At 38.3% G+C, this 14,603-nt stretch overlaps 1 protein-coding gene across 30 annotated transcripts in view; it reads left to right on the top strand.

The window, feature by feature from the left end:
* Positions 1-14,603, top strand: part of FMR1 (FMRP translational regulator 1) — a 40,387-nt gene that overhangs the window by 23,021 nt on the left and 2,763 nt on the right. For 6 of the 30 annotated variants that reach the window (XM_036443314.2, XM_036443309.2, XM_036443307.2 and 3 more), the window contains 7 exons: positions 3,458-3,567; positions 4,247-4,384; positions 4,887-4,949; positions 7,503-7,589; positions 10,008-10,203; positions 11,735-11,917; positions 12,622-12,704. In XM_036443314.2, coding sequence (XP_036299207.1) covers positions 3,458-3,567; positions 4,247-4,384; positions 4,887-4,949; positions 7,503-7,589; positions 10,008-10,203; positions 11,735-11,917; positions 12,622-12,704 — 860 coding nt within the window. Of the gene's footprint in view, positions 1-3,457; positions 3,568-4,246; positions 4,385-4,886; positions 4,950-7,502; positions 7,590-10,007; positions 10,204-11,734; positions 11,918-12,621; positions 12,705-13,292; positions 14,599-14,603 lie in introns of those variants that run through there. The other 24 variants (XM_045583456.1, XM_045583455.1, XM_045583461.1 and 21 more) reach the window with 12 other exon arrangements.

The following is a 14,603-nucleotide window of genomic DNA, read 5'->3' as shown; positions in this document are numbered from 1 at the left end:
GTGACCTATTCCTTCAACTTTTAATATATTGATATAATTTGTGAGTAATACACAGGAGTAATACTCTGTTAACACATTGGCTTAAAGAATGTGCACTTCTTTTAGATGTATGTGTAGCTGCTTAAACTACTTTAAAATTTAGAGGATCTTTTATAAATGTGTCACAAAATTATAAAAATACAATCATATGCTGAATGTGACATTTTCGTCAACGTATACTTCAGTGGTTTCATGAGATCATAATGGAACTAAAAAATTTTTGTTGCCTAGTGACACTGTAGGTATTCTGACATCATAGTGCAATGCATTACTCACATGTTTGTGGTGATGCTATTATAGTATAACCACATCTACTGTGCTAAGGCAGTCATATAAAAATATAGCACATACAATGATCTACATATACTTGATAATGATAATAAATGACTGTTACTAGTTTATGTATTTTTTATCCTATTTTTTTATCATTATTTAGAGTGTACTCTTTCTACTTACAAGAAAAAAATTTACTGTAAAAGTATACCGTGTTATGCCAACAGCAGCCTCGTATATCTTCTATTCACTGTGTCTCAATTGCATCATTTTCTCTTATGCTTTAATTTCTTGTTGTTTTATTTAGTAACATGCTATAGAGACTTATAGCCTTGGGGGCAGTTGGCTATAACTTAGCCTAGATTTACAGTAGGCTATACCATCTACGTTTGTATAAGTGTATTCTGTTTGCACAATGACAGAATTCCTCAGCTAAGCATTTCTCAGAACATACCCCATTATTAAGTGATGCATGACTGTATTTACCATGGGCAAAGAAGCAGATTTAAATCAGGTACAGATGGAATTGAAATTGTCAAGTAAATTTGCAAATACATTTTTATTTATTAATACATTTATTTAAAATACATTTTTATTGATTTCAGAGAGAAAGGGAGAGGAAGCAAGAAAGAGAAAAACATCAGTGATGAGAGAGATTCATTGATCAGCTGTCTCCTGCAAGACCCCTACTGGGGATTGAGCCTGGACCTAGAATCAAACTGTGACTTCCTAGTTCATAGGTCAACGCTCAACTACTGAGCCATGCCAGCCAGGCACAAATATATTTTTATTAGAGATCCGGTGCACGAGAACCATGCACTGGGAGAGGTGGGTTTTCTTAGCCGGCTTGTGCCCTGTAGCAGTCTGGGGCTCTTGCAAGCTGAGCCTCCTCATTTCTTACTGCCCACCTGCAGTTGGACATCCATAGCGGTGCCACAGAGGTGGGAGAGGCTCCCGCCACCGCCACTGCACTCACCAGCTGTGAGCCTGGCTTCTGGCTGAGCTTCACTCCCCCTGTGGGAGTGCACTGACCACCAGGGTGCAGCTCCTGCATTGAGCGACTGCCCCCTGGTGGTTAGTGCACACCAAATGTCATGGCAAATGGTGGTTCTGCCATTTAGTCAATTTGCATATTTATGCTTTTATTATATACGATTATCCTATAACTTTTTTTTATCCTTTAAATTTTAATAGAATGTTGAAGACTGATATACACCACTGTACTAGCAAGTTTAAAGTGTACACTTTTGTGCAAAATAAGAACCTATCTTTGAAAGGCTTTAAAAATTCAAAATTCTCCATTCAGTTTATGAGTATTAATCAATTCCAATACCTAGCCAATGGAGTTTAAACAATGCTAACCTAGTAAAATGGACAGCCAAGTTTAATCATATCTTTTCATTAAAGAGTGTCTTTTGGTCTTTCAGTTTTATATAAAAGTAGATGCCCAGTGCACAAAGTTTGTGCACAGGGACGGGGAGTGTCCCTCTGCCCAGCCTGCACCCTCTCTAATCTGGGATCCCTCAAGGAATGTCCATCTGTCTGTTTAGGCCCTGTAGGATCGGGCCTACACGGGCAGTGGGACATCCCTCCCACAGTCCAGGACTGCTGATACCCAACTGCTCACCTGCCTGATTGCCCCTAACAGCTTCTGCCTACCAGCCTAATCACTCCCTAACCACTCCCCTGCCAGCCTGATTGACACCTAACTACACCTCTGCAGGCCTGGTTGCCTCCAATTGCCTTCCCCTGCCAGCCTGGTTGCCTCTATCTGTCCTCCCCTGCAGGCCTTGTCACCCCCAACTGCCCTCCCCTGCAGGCTTGGTCACCCCCAACTACCCTCCCCTGCAGGCCTGATTGTACCCAACTGCCCTCCCCTGCTGGCCTGGTCGCCCCTAACTGCTTTCCCCTGCCAGCCTGGTTGCCCCCAATTGCCCTCCTCTGCAGGCCTGGTTGCCCCCAACTACCCTCCTCTGCAGCCCTGGTTCCTTCCAACTGCCCTCCCCTGCTGGCCATCTTGTGGTGGCCATCTTGTGTCCACATGGGTATGGCCATCTTTGACCACATGGGGGTGACAATCTGGTGTGTTGAAGTGGTGGTCAATTTACATATTGCCTCTTTATTATATAGGACTAGAGGCCCAGTGCACGAAATTTGTTCACGAGGGGGGTGTCCCTTAGCCCGGCCTGCACCTTCTCGCAATCTGAGACCCCTCGAGTAGGGTCCCCAGACTTGGCTGATTATCAGGGCCTATCGGGGCTTTACTTCCCTCCAACTGCCGGCAGCTAGCCTCACCTCCACCACTGCCACTGCTTGCTATCTATGCGGTGCTGCCCCCCTCTTCCGCAACTGATAGCTTCCCTCTGCAGCCGACAAGCGTGGGGTGTGATCACTTGGCTGGCCTGGGCCTTCCTCTGTGGGGCAATCAATCACGGGGCCTCTACATCAATCCCCCCGCAGAGGGAAGCCCAGCCCACCCGATGAGGGCTCCGTAATCAATCACAGCACAGAGGGTGGCTCGGCCTCCCTCTTTGGGGCGATTGTGGGTCCCCCCTCCCTCCCTCCGGTTGATCATCCCACTGGCCAGTGGCTTGGGCATTCCTCTGTGGGGTAATCTATTTTGGAGCCCCCCCATCAATCGCTCCACAGAGGGTGGCCTGGGCCTCCCTTTGTGGGGCGATCATGGGACAATTGCAGGGCCCCCAGCCAATTGCATCACACCTGCCTTGGCTAGCCTGGCACCAGTGCATGTCATAGCATGGTCGTCCAGAAGATTGTTCAGACAGTTCTGTTCAGTGGTTCGGTCAATTTACATATTATGCTTTTATTATTATAGACTAGACTCCCAGTGTATGGAATTCATGCACAGGTAAGATCCCTAGTCCTGGCCAGTGATCAGGATGGATTGGGGCCTTCTGGCTGCCAGCCGGGGCCTTCCTTCCCTGGCTGCCTGCTGCTGACTGGGGCCTGCCTTCATTCTGTGCTACCCCCAGGTGGTCAGAGCACATCATAGTGAGCAATCGAACTCCTAAGGGAACACTTTGCATATTATCCTTTTATATATATAGATAATGCTATAGTTTACAGTGGGGTGTAAGTTATGTGTTCTTAAAGCCAAACATGAATTATTCATTTATTACTTTAGGCAAAGTAATAGGAAAAAATGGAAAACTGATCCAGGAGATTGTGGACAAGTCAGGAGTTGTGAGGGTGAGAATTGAGGCCGAAAGTGAGAAAAATGTTCCACAAGAAGAGGTATGTTCTAATGCATATGTTTCTGGTTTGTATAAGAAAAATAAAAGTTTTATTATTTGAAGTTAATTTAGAGGCTTCTGTGATATGCACATAAATGTAGATGTACAAAATTTTGATTATCAGATATGCCAGTTAGTAGTATAGTTGTAGACATGGCTTCTGTTAATTCTCTAATGCTGTGACTTTGGATTAGTCACTTTAATCCCTTTAGCTCTTATTTCTCAATCTTTAAAATGGGTGGTTGTAATTGTAAAAAAAAAAAAAAAAAAAAAGTACAAAGCACTTTTCAAATATTTAATTTTACTAACTGAAACAAAATTGGGACACTTCTTAGGTTTTCTGGCTTTTCTGTTTTGCCTTCATTATTTGTGTGCATGTATAAATATTTGTGTGGGGGGTTGGGGACATGAGGGCATGCTCTTCTGTGCAATGGTACTGTGTTTAAAATAAAATTAAATTGTCATAATTTTCATATATTATCTAGTCTTTTGTGAAAGGTTCTTTTGGCTGAAATTAAATCTTTGGGGGTTTTTTATTGCATGATTTTTACATTTTGTTTTGTTTACCAAAACTTTATTATACAGTAAATAATTTGTCTTCTTAAAATATCATTGATATAATAATGGAACTAAATAAAGACTTAAAATTAGTTATTTTTTCTCTTTTGTGTTTTACCAAGGAAATAATGCCACCAAATTCCCTGCCTTCCACTAGTAACTCAAGGGTTGGACCTACTTCCTTGGAAGAAAAAAAACATATAGATATAAAGGAAAACAGCGCTCATTTTTCTCAACCTAACAGTACAAAAGTACAGAGGGTAAGAAATATTTATCAAGTTGAATTACACTGAAAGTAATTTCTTCCACTCAGATGTTACAAATGCCTGTTTCAGGTATTTCTCTGGTTAGGCTTATAAGCTACTCATGTATTTTTTTCAAATCTGATTTTTAGGTTATGAGATATTATAAACCAAAGTGATACCTACTTTTCAGCTTATTCACAGTGACAAATCTTATGTTGTAAACATAAAATGCAGGGTTGCATTTAATGGTCATATTTTGCTTTTGAGAGTGGACTGTAATTTTCCCATGTTGTATCTCTTGAAATTTTGCAGGTTGTATTAGCTCAAAATGTATCGTCTGTTACATTCAGTAGTTACTACTTAAAACCATATTTTAGAAACTGATTTTCAATATTTGAACTAACCTAACTGTTTAGAAATTAGTTTAAAAGTCCTACAGTGAAAGTCCTGCGTTCAGGCTTCTGTGTATCATTTGTTATAGTTAATGACATCACTTGCATTCCTTATACTGCTTTAGGTGTTAGTGATTTCATCAATTGTAGCAGGGGAATCCCAGAAACCTGAACTCAAGGCTTGGCAGGTAGGAAAACATTCCTTGAAAAATACATTTTAATTTTATATTTTTAATGTTTATCCCCCTTGTTAAGAGAGACTACAAATGACCTTCAGGGTTGGAGGCTGGTGGAGGAGTGTTTGTGGGTACGTGAATTTATTGCCCTGGGGAGAAAGCTCAGATTTCTTCCTGTTGCTTATAAGGCCTTTTTTTCATGGTAACCTGTCCAATATCATTTGTTACAACTCCTCCCCCTTGCATTCTAGAGAGACTTAAAGCCATACTGAAGTATTTAGAGGTCTCTGAACAGTCATACCGAACAGTCAGATGCATATGTTTTCTCCGCCTAGAGCACTCTTCTTCCTGCCACTGTGCTTTGTCCTTATTCCTTATGCAGCTTTCTGTGTGTACTTGCCACAGGTTCCCTCCCCATGACTGGCTGAAGAGCCTTTCTCTCTTCCATGCTCCAGTGAATGTGCTGCCCCTGTCGTAGCACTCAGTACGTAGACATTTACTTGTCTACCTCCTCAGCCACATTGTGAGTTCCTTGAGTGCAGGGACTTCTACATAGCTCATGAGAACTGTTTATGGGGAAAATGTCGTGATTCACAAGAGATTCAAAGCAAAAAAGCCATTTTATAAAGAGAAATATAACCGCAAGTGCATTAGATATTCCTCTCTGCTGGGCAGCTCAGTTCTCACCCTAGAACAGGGAATTACTTTTCTTGGTGTCAAGTATAGAAAGCTACCATTTTACTCCCATTTTTTTCATTTTAATTTACTATTCTGGTCCACTAGCGATATGCTTAAATTGGAGTGGCACTCGCTACGCTAACAGTTTGGATATGTTGAAAAGGAAAATGTTTTAAAATTATTTGTCCCAAAGTTGATCAAACTAAATCAGTGACAGGGTTTCAAAGCTTATTTTGGTGGCATATGATCCAAAAGGAAGGATATAGCATTTTACAATATGACATTTTAGAAAATAATATGGTTTACTGCTTTCTAACAGTCTGTTGGGGAAAAAACTCAACATGTTTTTGAGAAAAAGATCTGATCCATGGGCTTGATAATTTCCATAGTTCATATATTATTTGATCCAAAAAAAATTCCATTATGAAGCCCATGGGTTTTCAGTTGCACCTGATTATTCAGATGGTCATTGCTACTAGGAAGCATTCATTTTCTACCAGATAAAGGTCAGTCTGCAAGCTGTATTTCCTAATTGTTCAGTTTTGTTCCCCAGTAGCAGCCATGTTCATGTGGAAGGAAAAAGAAAAAAACGTGTTCCAGCCTCACATCGGTTTAAGATGCTGTGTACTGAATGCACGCAAGCAAAAGCAGCCCAGGAGTAGCCACACCTATCCAATTCTCTTTTTAAAAGAGTGATACTTGCTAAAGAGACAGCTTCTTGGCTTCTAACACCTAGAAACTTCGCCTAGAAAATTATAATATTATGTCCACATCAGAGCCATTGTGTGCTTTTTTAGTTACTTGTGAATTTCTTTAGCAAAATATTGAACTGTTCTCAACTTTGTTTTTTTGTTTTGTTTTGTTTTTAAATATATTTTATTGATTTTTTTACAGAGAGGAAGGGAGAGAGATAGAGAGCTAGAAACGTCGATGAGAGAGAAACATCGACCAGCTGCCTCCTACACACCCCCTACTGGGGATGTGCCCGCAACCAATGTACATGCCCTTGACCAGAATCGAACCTGGGACCCTTCAGTCCGCAGACCAACGCTCTTACCACTGAGCCAAACCGGCTTCGGCTGTTCTCAACTTTGAATATCATCATTGACAGCTGTTAGTTTGCACAACTGGCCTAGGCTTTTCTATAACTGTGACAAGAAATAGTGTTTTTTGTTTTGTTTTTCCCCCTCATTTGTACTGATGGGCTGGAAATATAAATTTTAGTATACGAATTTCAAAAATCTATCCTTATATTAAAGTAGTACCATAGAGAGAAGATGAAACTTATGATTCAGCCTTTTGTAATTTTCAGAGCACATTATTGAAATGTATTATAGTGTTAAATTTTATGCTCATGGAAATGCCAGGTTTTCCCTCCCCTTGAGGAATAATTACTCAGTGCATTGTAATGTATCCTAATTCTGTTTGTGTTTTTTTTTTTTTTTTTTTTTTTTTTTTTTTTTTGTACTCTGTTGACTTGGTTAGCTAATTGATTTAATTTTGTAATATAGTGTTATTTTTAATTATTTTTAAAAGAAGTTGAATTTGAAAAAACATTTAGATGAATTAGAGTATTTTGTTTATGCATCTCATGTTAAAGCCTGTATAATTTTGAATTACATCATTTGCGACTTTGCCAACATTTAATTGTAGTGTTTAAAACATAGTAACCTGATGCATAAGGGGTTGCTATATTGATCTGTCCTCATTCACAGATGTGTAAAGTATGCCAATTTTATTTTCATGTATTATTGATTTATATTTACAACAGACATTTGTGTACTTACTGTCTGTCAGAACCTGTATTAGGAATTGAGTCATTATTTGCGTTTTTCAGATTAATACATTATTAATATTATGGGATCATTGTCCTCATTTCTTTTCCAGGGTATGGTACCATTTGTTTTTGTGGGAACAAAGGACAGCATCGCTAATGCCACTGTTCTTTTGGATTATCACCTGAACTATTTAAAGGTGAGAACAGCAATATCTTTAATTTCAAATTCTTTTTGCACTAAAAACTCCATAGTAAACCTTTCAGTAGTTAAGATTCATTCTGAACATTACAATGAATGACCTGTAAAAAGTAATAGACAAAATACTCACTTTGTTTAGCTTATTATATTCCTTTTGAAAACACAAGTCAATTTTCATCATCATCACAAATGTAAGGACCAGTATCCCAGTTCTCAATAAATTTCCCCCATTTCTCATTATTTCTCTTTTAAACCCTTGCACTCAATTTAGGTTAATCCTGTACACAGCTTTTTCATTAGGTTGATCCTTTCTAGCCTTTGTGAGTTTTCCACTTGCTTTTGTTGTCTCTTTTATGTCATTTATTAAGGAAATCCCAGGGTTTCAAGAAATCTTTTTAAATGTGTGCCCTCCATATTTTTCTCTATACTCTGTTATACAAAATAGAAACAATTTTTGTAGCATTTATGTCCCCTCTAGATTGCAAACTGGAAAGCAGAAACAAGGGGGCTACAAGGTATAAATGGAAAGGGCACTAGATTGGCAGTCCAGCGATATGCTTCTAGATTATCCTTTGTCATGAACTAGCTGTGTGACTTTAGGCAAGTCACTTCCCTAGACTAGATACTTTTTAAAATGTCTTTTGGCCAAAAAAGTTCTATAAATCAATGAAATGAAGCCTTATCCATGTCACTTTATAATTCCTTCTATTCATGTGTATCAAAATATAATGTAACTGGTACTAAGTAATATTTTAAAAGTAATCCAACTTTCTGTTTTATTTATAATGCTATCTTAAGAATTTTTGCCAATTTCTTAGAGAAATAAAATTAAACAATTTCTACTTATATGCAAATAAGGAAGAAAAAAAGTTCAGTAGTTAGGCATTTCATTCATTTTTATGGTGGTTAGTTAATAATTGAAAATGGGAAAGTTTTATCCAGCAAGGCTTGCATGGGTAGGATTTCCCATTGATTTGCTTATTTATTTTATTTTAAAACATGTTTATGTGTAATCTGTTGTATGTGTTTTTCTTCATATTCTTAGCTTACATTAATTATGAAGACCTGGAGAGTTAGTGTTGCATTGTATTGATCCCTTGTTCTTTTTGACTAATCTTTCTTAGATCTTTTGATTTATTCTTCAGAATTGAATATCTTTTTTGGTTATCAGCAGCTGTCCCGTTGCCATTCTTTCCATCACCAGATCTTCACTTGATTGGGCTTGTCATCTTTCACCAAAAGGTGACTGCTTTGCCCCAGTGAGATAACATGGACTACCATTCTGTTTTGCAAGATGTACTCATTCCATGAGCTATAGCTATATTTTTGGAGTAAGCCACTCACTCAGCCGCAGTCTCTTCTTTGTTTAAGTCCTTTGTAAAACAGATTCTAGTTCAGAGCTCAGATCAAACTCACCCAAATCCTTACCTGCCCTTTCTTTTCCAGAAACTGCCACAATCAGAATTTAGGAGCTTAGCTTTTCAGGGGCTTCTCCAGTGACTGTTCATGTAGACAGTTTCCCTGGTGACCTCTGCTTGACAGAAACACTTAGTACTACTATATTTATGCCTCTAGCTCCCTGTAGCCCATAAATTGGTAGATTGGAAGGATGAAGGTTATAATTGAGACTGTGTATGGAATTGACAGAACCCAACATATTGGAAGCACTGTATGTAAGGATCTGTCTGTGGACCCTAGGTGTATATTTTGATCAACTAAATTTATATTGTTCATCGTACTTGGTCTAGCAGAGTTGTAGTGTTTAAGGGGTTTACAAGGCATGATGTAAGACCTAACTTTTTTGGTCAGCTATTAAATAGTTTTCTGCCCTGTATAAGGAATATGATAATTTTCAGTTCATTGAAAATAAGTGTTTCTTAATTGTAAAATCACATCCAAAGACCTACTGTAGTATATGTTCTTTGCAAACAAGGTGGCCCAAACTCAATGCTTTGTAAATTAAGATATTAACTGGCAACTCTATTTCGATTCAGATTTACAATGTGTAATTTTTAGGGTTAGCTGGTTAAACCTTTAAATGTCTATTTTCTGTATTCACATTTTAGAGTTGTTTTATTCAGTATCCTGTCATCAAGAAGTCCCAAAATTAGCATATCTATGCCTTAGCAGATTCTATTGAGTAATAGTGCCAAATCAAGCAACTTTAAATTCTATTATAATGCTGAGTATTTTTGTTACTATATCTCTAATTCTGGGCATCAGTAATCTGTTATTTAATTTTGTTTTTAAGGAGATCATTCAGTTTCTTGATAATTCTGTATAACAGTGTTTACTATAAATTAAGAACTGAAATTGAAATATTTCCAGTATACTTTTTTATCTGATAAAAAGGAGAAAGGTATTATTAAGTAAAATGTCAAATTATTTTTACTGTTATCTTGTATATTTTAAATAGGAAGTAGACCAGTTGCGTTTGGAGAGATTACAAATTGATGAGCAGTTGCGACAGATTGGAGCTAGTTCTAGACCACCACCAAATCGTACAGATAAGGAAAAAGGCTATGTGACTGATGATGGTCAAGGAATGGGTCGAGGTAGTAGACCTTACAGAAATAGGGGGCACGGCAGACGCGGTCCTGGATATACTTCAGGTACAAACTAAGCATTTTACTCAGTAACTTTATCTGTTCCTACACTTAATAGCTGCTAACCTCTAATATTCATTAGAACCCCATTATAACTATTTCTCACTACATGTTTTCCAATTCACAATGGGTCAAATTGTGTTGAGACATAGAGTTAAAACCATAATGACACATAGCGTTCACAGGGCAGGTGTGAGTTCTGTCCATGCTCTGACTGGGGATAAATCTGCTTAAACCCTTGTATGTTGATGATTTTCTTAAGGCCTTTCCTAATTTTATTACTGTATAGCCAAAACTTTTTACATTTGTGTACTGTGGCTCATTTTTTGTCAGGCATGTGCTGGTCATACTTGCTGGATGGACTGTAAATCAGGGGTCTACATCCTGTGGCTCATAAGGTGATTTTGTATGGCATGGCCAAAGTCAGCCCTAGGCACATTCAAGAAGTCGGCGAAGTTTCTCTTTGCCTTCCCAGCTCTTCTGTCAGTGCTTCTTTCTTCTCTCCCAGTACTTTTCCTGAATGCTGTCCCCACCTGCCAGTGCCTACTGTCTTTCTTGCTCAACTGTGTAACTACTATGTAATTTGCTGATGGTGGTATAAGGTATAATCCATCTCACAAATATTTGCATTTCAAAAAGGAACTCTTTAAGATGGAAAGCCTTCAAGATCCACAGGAATGAAGCTATAATGGTGAAGCTATAATTGGTCATTAGCTCCAACAAAGGAAGAGAGAGAGGTAGTAGAGTTGACATTCTGGAGTTGGGGAGAGACATACCCACTCCTATGGCCAACTTTGAACCTAACCCGTAACCCTCTTTCAAAAGTCTGTTCTTTTTTATGTTGAAGTCTCACTTCACTTTGGAGTTCTTCTTCCACTCCCATCCCTTATGTCATTAACTCACCCCCTCAGGCATAATGAGTGTATTATAATAGAACTTTTATTAATAGTAAATTATTCTAGTGGGAATGGGAGGAAAAGTTATGGACCAGGTATCAGGCAAGCATATCCCCATTCATCTGGTCCAATCCCTGTTCCCACAAGGGATCCTTCCCTGAGATAGTTGCCATGGTCGCCACCTTTGCCACTCTCTCAGAGATGACCAAAATGCGTTTTGCATTCCCCTCTGTTCCTTAACCAAACCTTATTAGAAGCAACTATATAGACGTTTTGTTTCTCAGAGTATTGCTTTTAACCATTGTAAACAACTTTTCCTCCAGAGAGCGTAGATGGTTAAAGGAGTATAGCTGTTTAATGATGTGGCATACTTAGATTTGAAGTTAGATGGCTAATAAAATACCTTTTTTAAAAAATGAGAACCAAAAATGTTTTCCAAGATTACCTCAAAAATTATAAAACCCTTCATTTTGAATTTAAGATAATTTGTTTTACAAAATAAAAGCTGATAATACCCTTTGGTAGTCTTATAAATTGGGAGGAAGAGTATTAGATTACCCCAAAAAGGTCTCTGGAAGCTTCTGATAACCTAACTTTTTTTTTAAGTCGGACAATGGTATATAACTTTTAACTCTCGATAGGAACTAATTCTGAAGCATCAAATGCTTCTGAAACAGAATCTGACCACAGAGACGAACTCAGTGATTGGTCATTAGCTCCAACAGAGGAAGAGAGGGAGAACTTTCTGCGCAGAGGAGAGGGACGACGACGTGGCGGTGGAGGAAGAGGACAGGGAGGAAGAGGGCGTGGAGGCGGCTTCAAAGGTAGAGATTTTATTTTATTTTTTTAAATCTTTATTGAAAGTATCACATATAACCCCTTCTCTTCTCTCCCTCCCCCCCCCCCGTATTGACCTCTTCTAGCCCTCCCTCATCCCCATCCTATATAATGAAAGGCTAATATGCAAATTGACTGGTCACTATGATGTGCACCGACCACAGTGGGGGCAAATGGCTGGTCACTATGATGTGCACCGACCACAGGGGGGGGCAGATGCTCAACACAGGAGCTGCCCCCTGGTGGTCGGTGCACTCCCATGGGGGGAGTGCCCCTTAGCCAGAAGCTAGGCTCATGGCTGGTGAGCGCAGTGGTGGTGGCAGGAGCCTCTCCCACCTCCACGGCACCGCTAAGGATGTCTAACTGCCTAAGCCAGCAGTCGGACGTCCCCTAAGGGCTCTTGGGCTGTGAGAGGGTACAGGCTAGGCTGAGGGATCCTGATCCCCACCCACCCACCCAGTGCACTAATTTTGTGCACCGGGCCTCTAGTAAGAAATAAAGATCAATTATACAGTAATTAACAGAATATTAGCCTTTCTTATGGTTCATGTAGAATATATAAATTAACAATGACAACTAGTTCAGCTTCTTCAGAGTTTAAACATAACATCTGAAATTAGCTCAGATTGACCTGTGACAGTTGCGTAGTTGTAATCAGTAATTGTTGAACCTTTTTAAAACGTCCCTATAGGAAACGATGATCACTCCCGAACAGATAACCGTCCTCGTAATCCAAGAGAGGCTAAAGGGAGAACTGCAGATGGATCCCTCCAGGTAAACCCATATGCCTTTTTCATCTAAATTATTTGCCTTACAGTAGTTTGAATTTTATGAGTTTCTTTTTAAGCATATTCAAAGATTATAGATTTGATATCTGAAATAATTTCCTTTTACAGTTACAACTGTGATAATCTTTGATTTTCATGCAAACATACAAAGATTTCTCTAGAGAATAATTAACGTATTTGTGAAAACTTTGTCACATGACTTCAATACCACATTGGTGGTCCCTCTGATTTCCCCAAGAAGAGAGCACCCCAGGATGTACTGAGAGTGAGACCTGAGTAAACCTTGTGGGTCCCTCTGCCTCTGAGAAGCAGGAATAGAAGCAGGAATACTTAAATGGAAAGTAAGGAAAATAAGGCATGTTTATCAAATGTAGTAATTGTAAAAGGCAGGGCTAGAACCTGCTGAATTAGTCAGCTGCTTATTTACAGTTAGCTTCTATTCTGAAACTTCCATATCAATTGGTTGTCACCTGTGCTGTGTCTATTGTTAAAATGATTTTAAAATTACCTCGGACAATGTCCAGACGCCTTTGCTAAGTGTTTTGTGTGTGTTTTATCTAATTTAATTTTGCAGCAGCCACCTAAGGTAAGTCATTTTGTTCTTCTGTTTTAAAGGTTAGTAAATGGAAGTTGAGAAAGATTTAGTCCTTTGCCCAAAGTTACATAGTTAGCATATGGTACAGTGATATTTGAACCCTGGTGTCTAATTCCAAAGCACATGTTCTCTTCTACTTCTTTGACTCTTAATTCTTAACCCAACTAGTTATGGTTCCTTCTCGACTATGGATTGGTTTGGGACCAACACCCCAGTTAAGTGAGAAAGAACTTTTTAAAAGCAGACCTTTATAACAAAATGTTCTTTAAAATTCATAGTAGTTATAAGTACTTGTTAACTACTGATGGGTTCTTTAAGACCAGCATAGAAAAGACCTTAGATCTAGGTAAAGAGATGGATGAAATAATGTATTTTACCAAGATGTAAGGCATTTAATGTACCAATTTTGTAATTCCTTTCTTAAACGGAAATATTTGATGAACTAGGCTTTTTTTATCACATCAGTTAAAAGGATGCATATTGGTAACTAAAATGGCATATCGAAAGAAAGGCTGTATTTTCTATGTAAGTATAATAGATGTAAATCAGACACTGACTGGCTTATTTCACTTAGCATAATACTCTCCAGGTCCCTCTGTGCATGCAAAAATAAAATAAAATAAAGCACCAAACCCTTGACAATAAAACATTTAAAACATACAACTATACCCACAACTATACCCAACATTTTAACTCACTTTGAAATTACAGTGAACCATTTTGGGATATATGTAGTATTTGTACTTGAAGCAGATTAATATTTGTCATTTGTCAATATTACTTTCCCTTTGTACAGTGTCTAGAATTCTGTTAGCAGTGTTTTAAGTGGCACTTAAAATATTGTATAAATCAGTATTTTATTTGTAATTGCATTCATCTTTACATTCTTCCTGGGATTCCAGTCCCTCTCCTAATTGGTGTCTTCAAATTTCCCTGTACAATTTTTCTTCAGAGTTCAAGTTATATTATCATCTGACTTTCCTTACTGAAATAGAAGCTGCTAGAAACCAATGCTCATATTCTTCTACCATAGACAATGGAAACGCTCAGTATAGACAAACTTAATCACATCCATGATGGATATAAAGGTGTAAACTGAAGGCTAGTTAATAAGAAAGTTATTATTCTGGTAAAGTCAGGTTTGGAAGATATTAATTTGCCTCTTTTCTCCTGCCTTTCATAATCTTAGAAGAATAACCCATTCTTTTGAACTCTTAATATTATAACCATGTATATTTTGTAATAGTCATTCATTTTAATTATTTGTTTCTCACTGTTTTATTCTGCTTA

This window comes from Pipistrellus kuhlii, unplaced genomic scaffold, assembly GCF_014108245.1.
Source record: "Pipistrellus kuhlii isolate mPipKuh1 unplaced genomic scaffold, mPipKuh1.p scaffold_m20_p_19, whole genome shotgun sequence".
Taxonomy (NCBI): Eukaryota; Metazoa; Chordata; class Mammalia; order Chiroptera; family Vespertilionidae; genus Pipistrellus; species Pipistrellus kuhlii.
The sequence above is the reverse complement of the archived record's forward strand: the minus strand, read 5'-3'. Positions and strand labels throughout refer to the sequence as shown.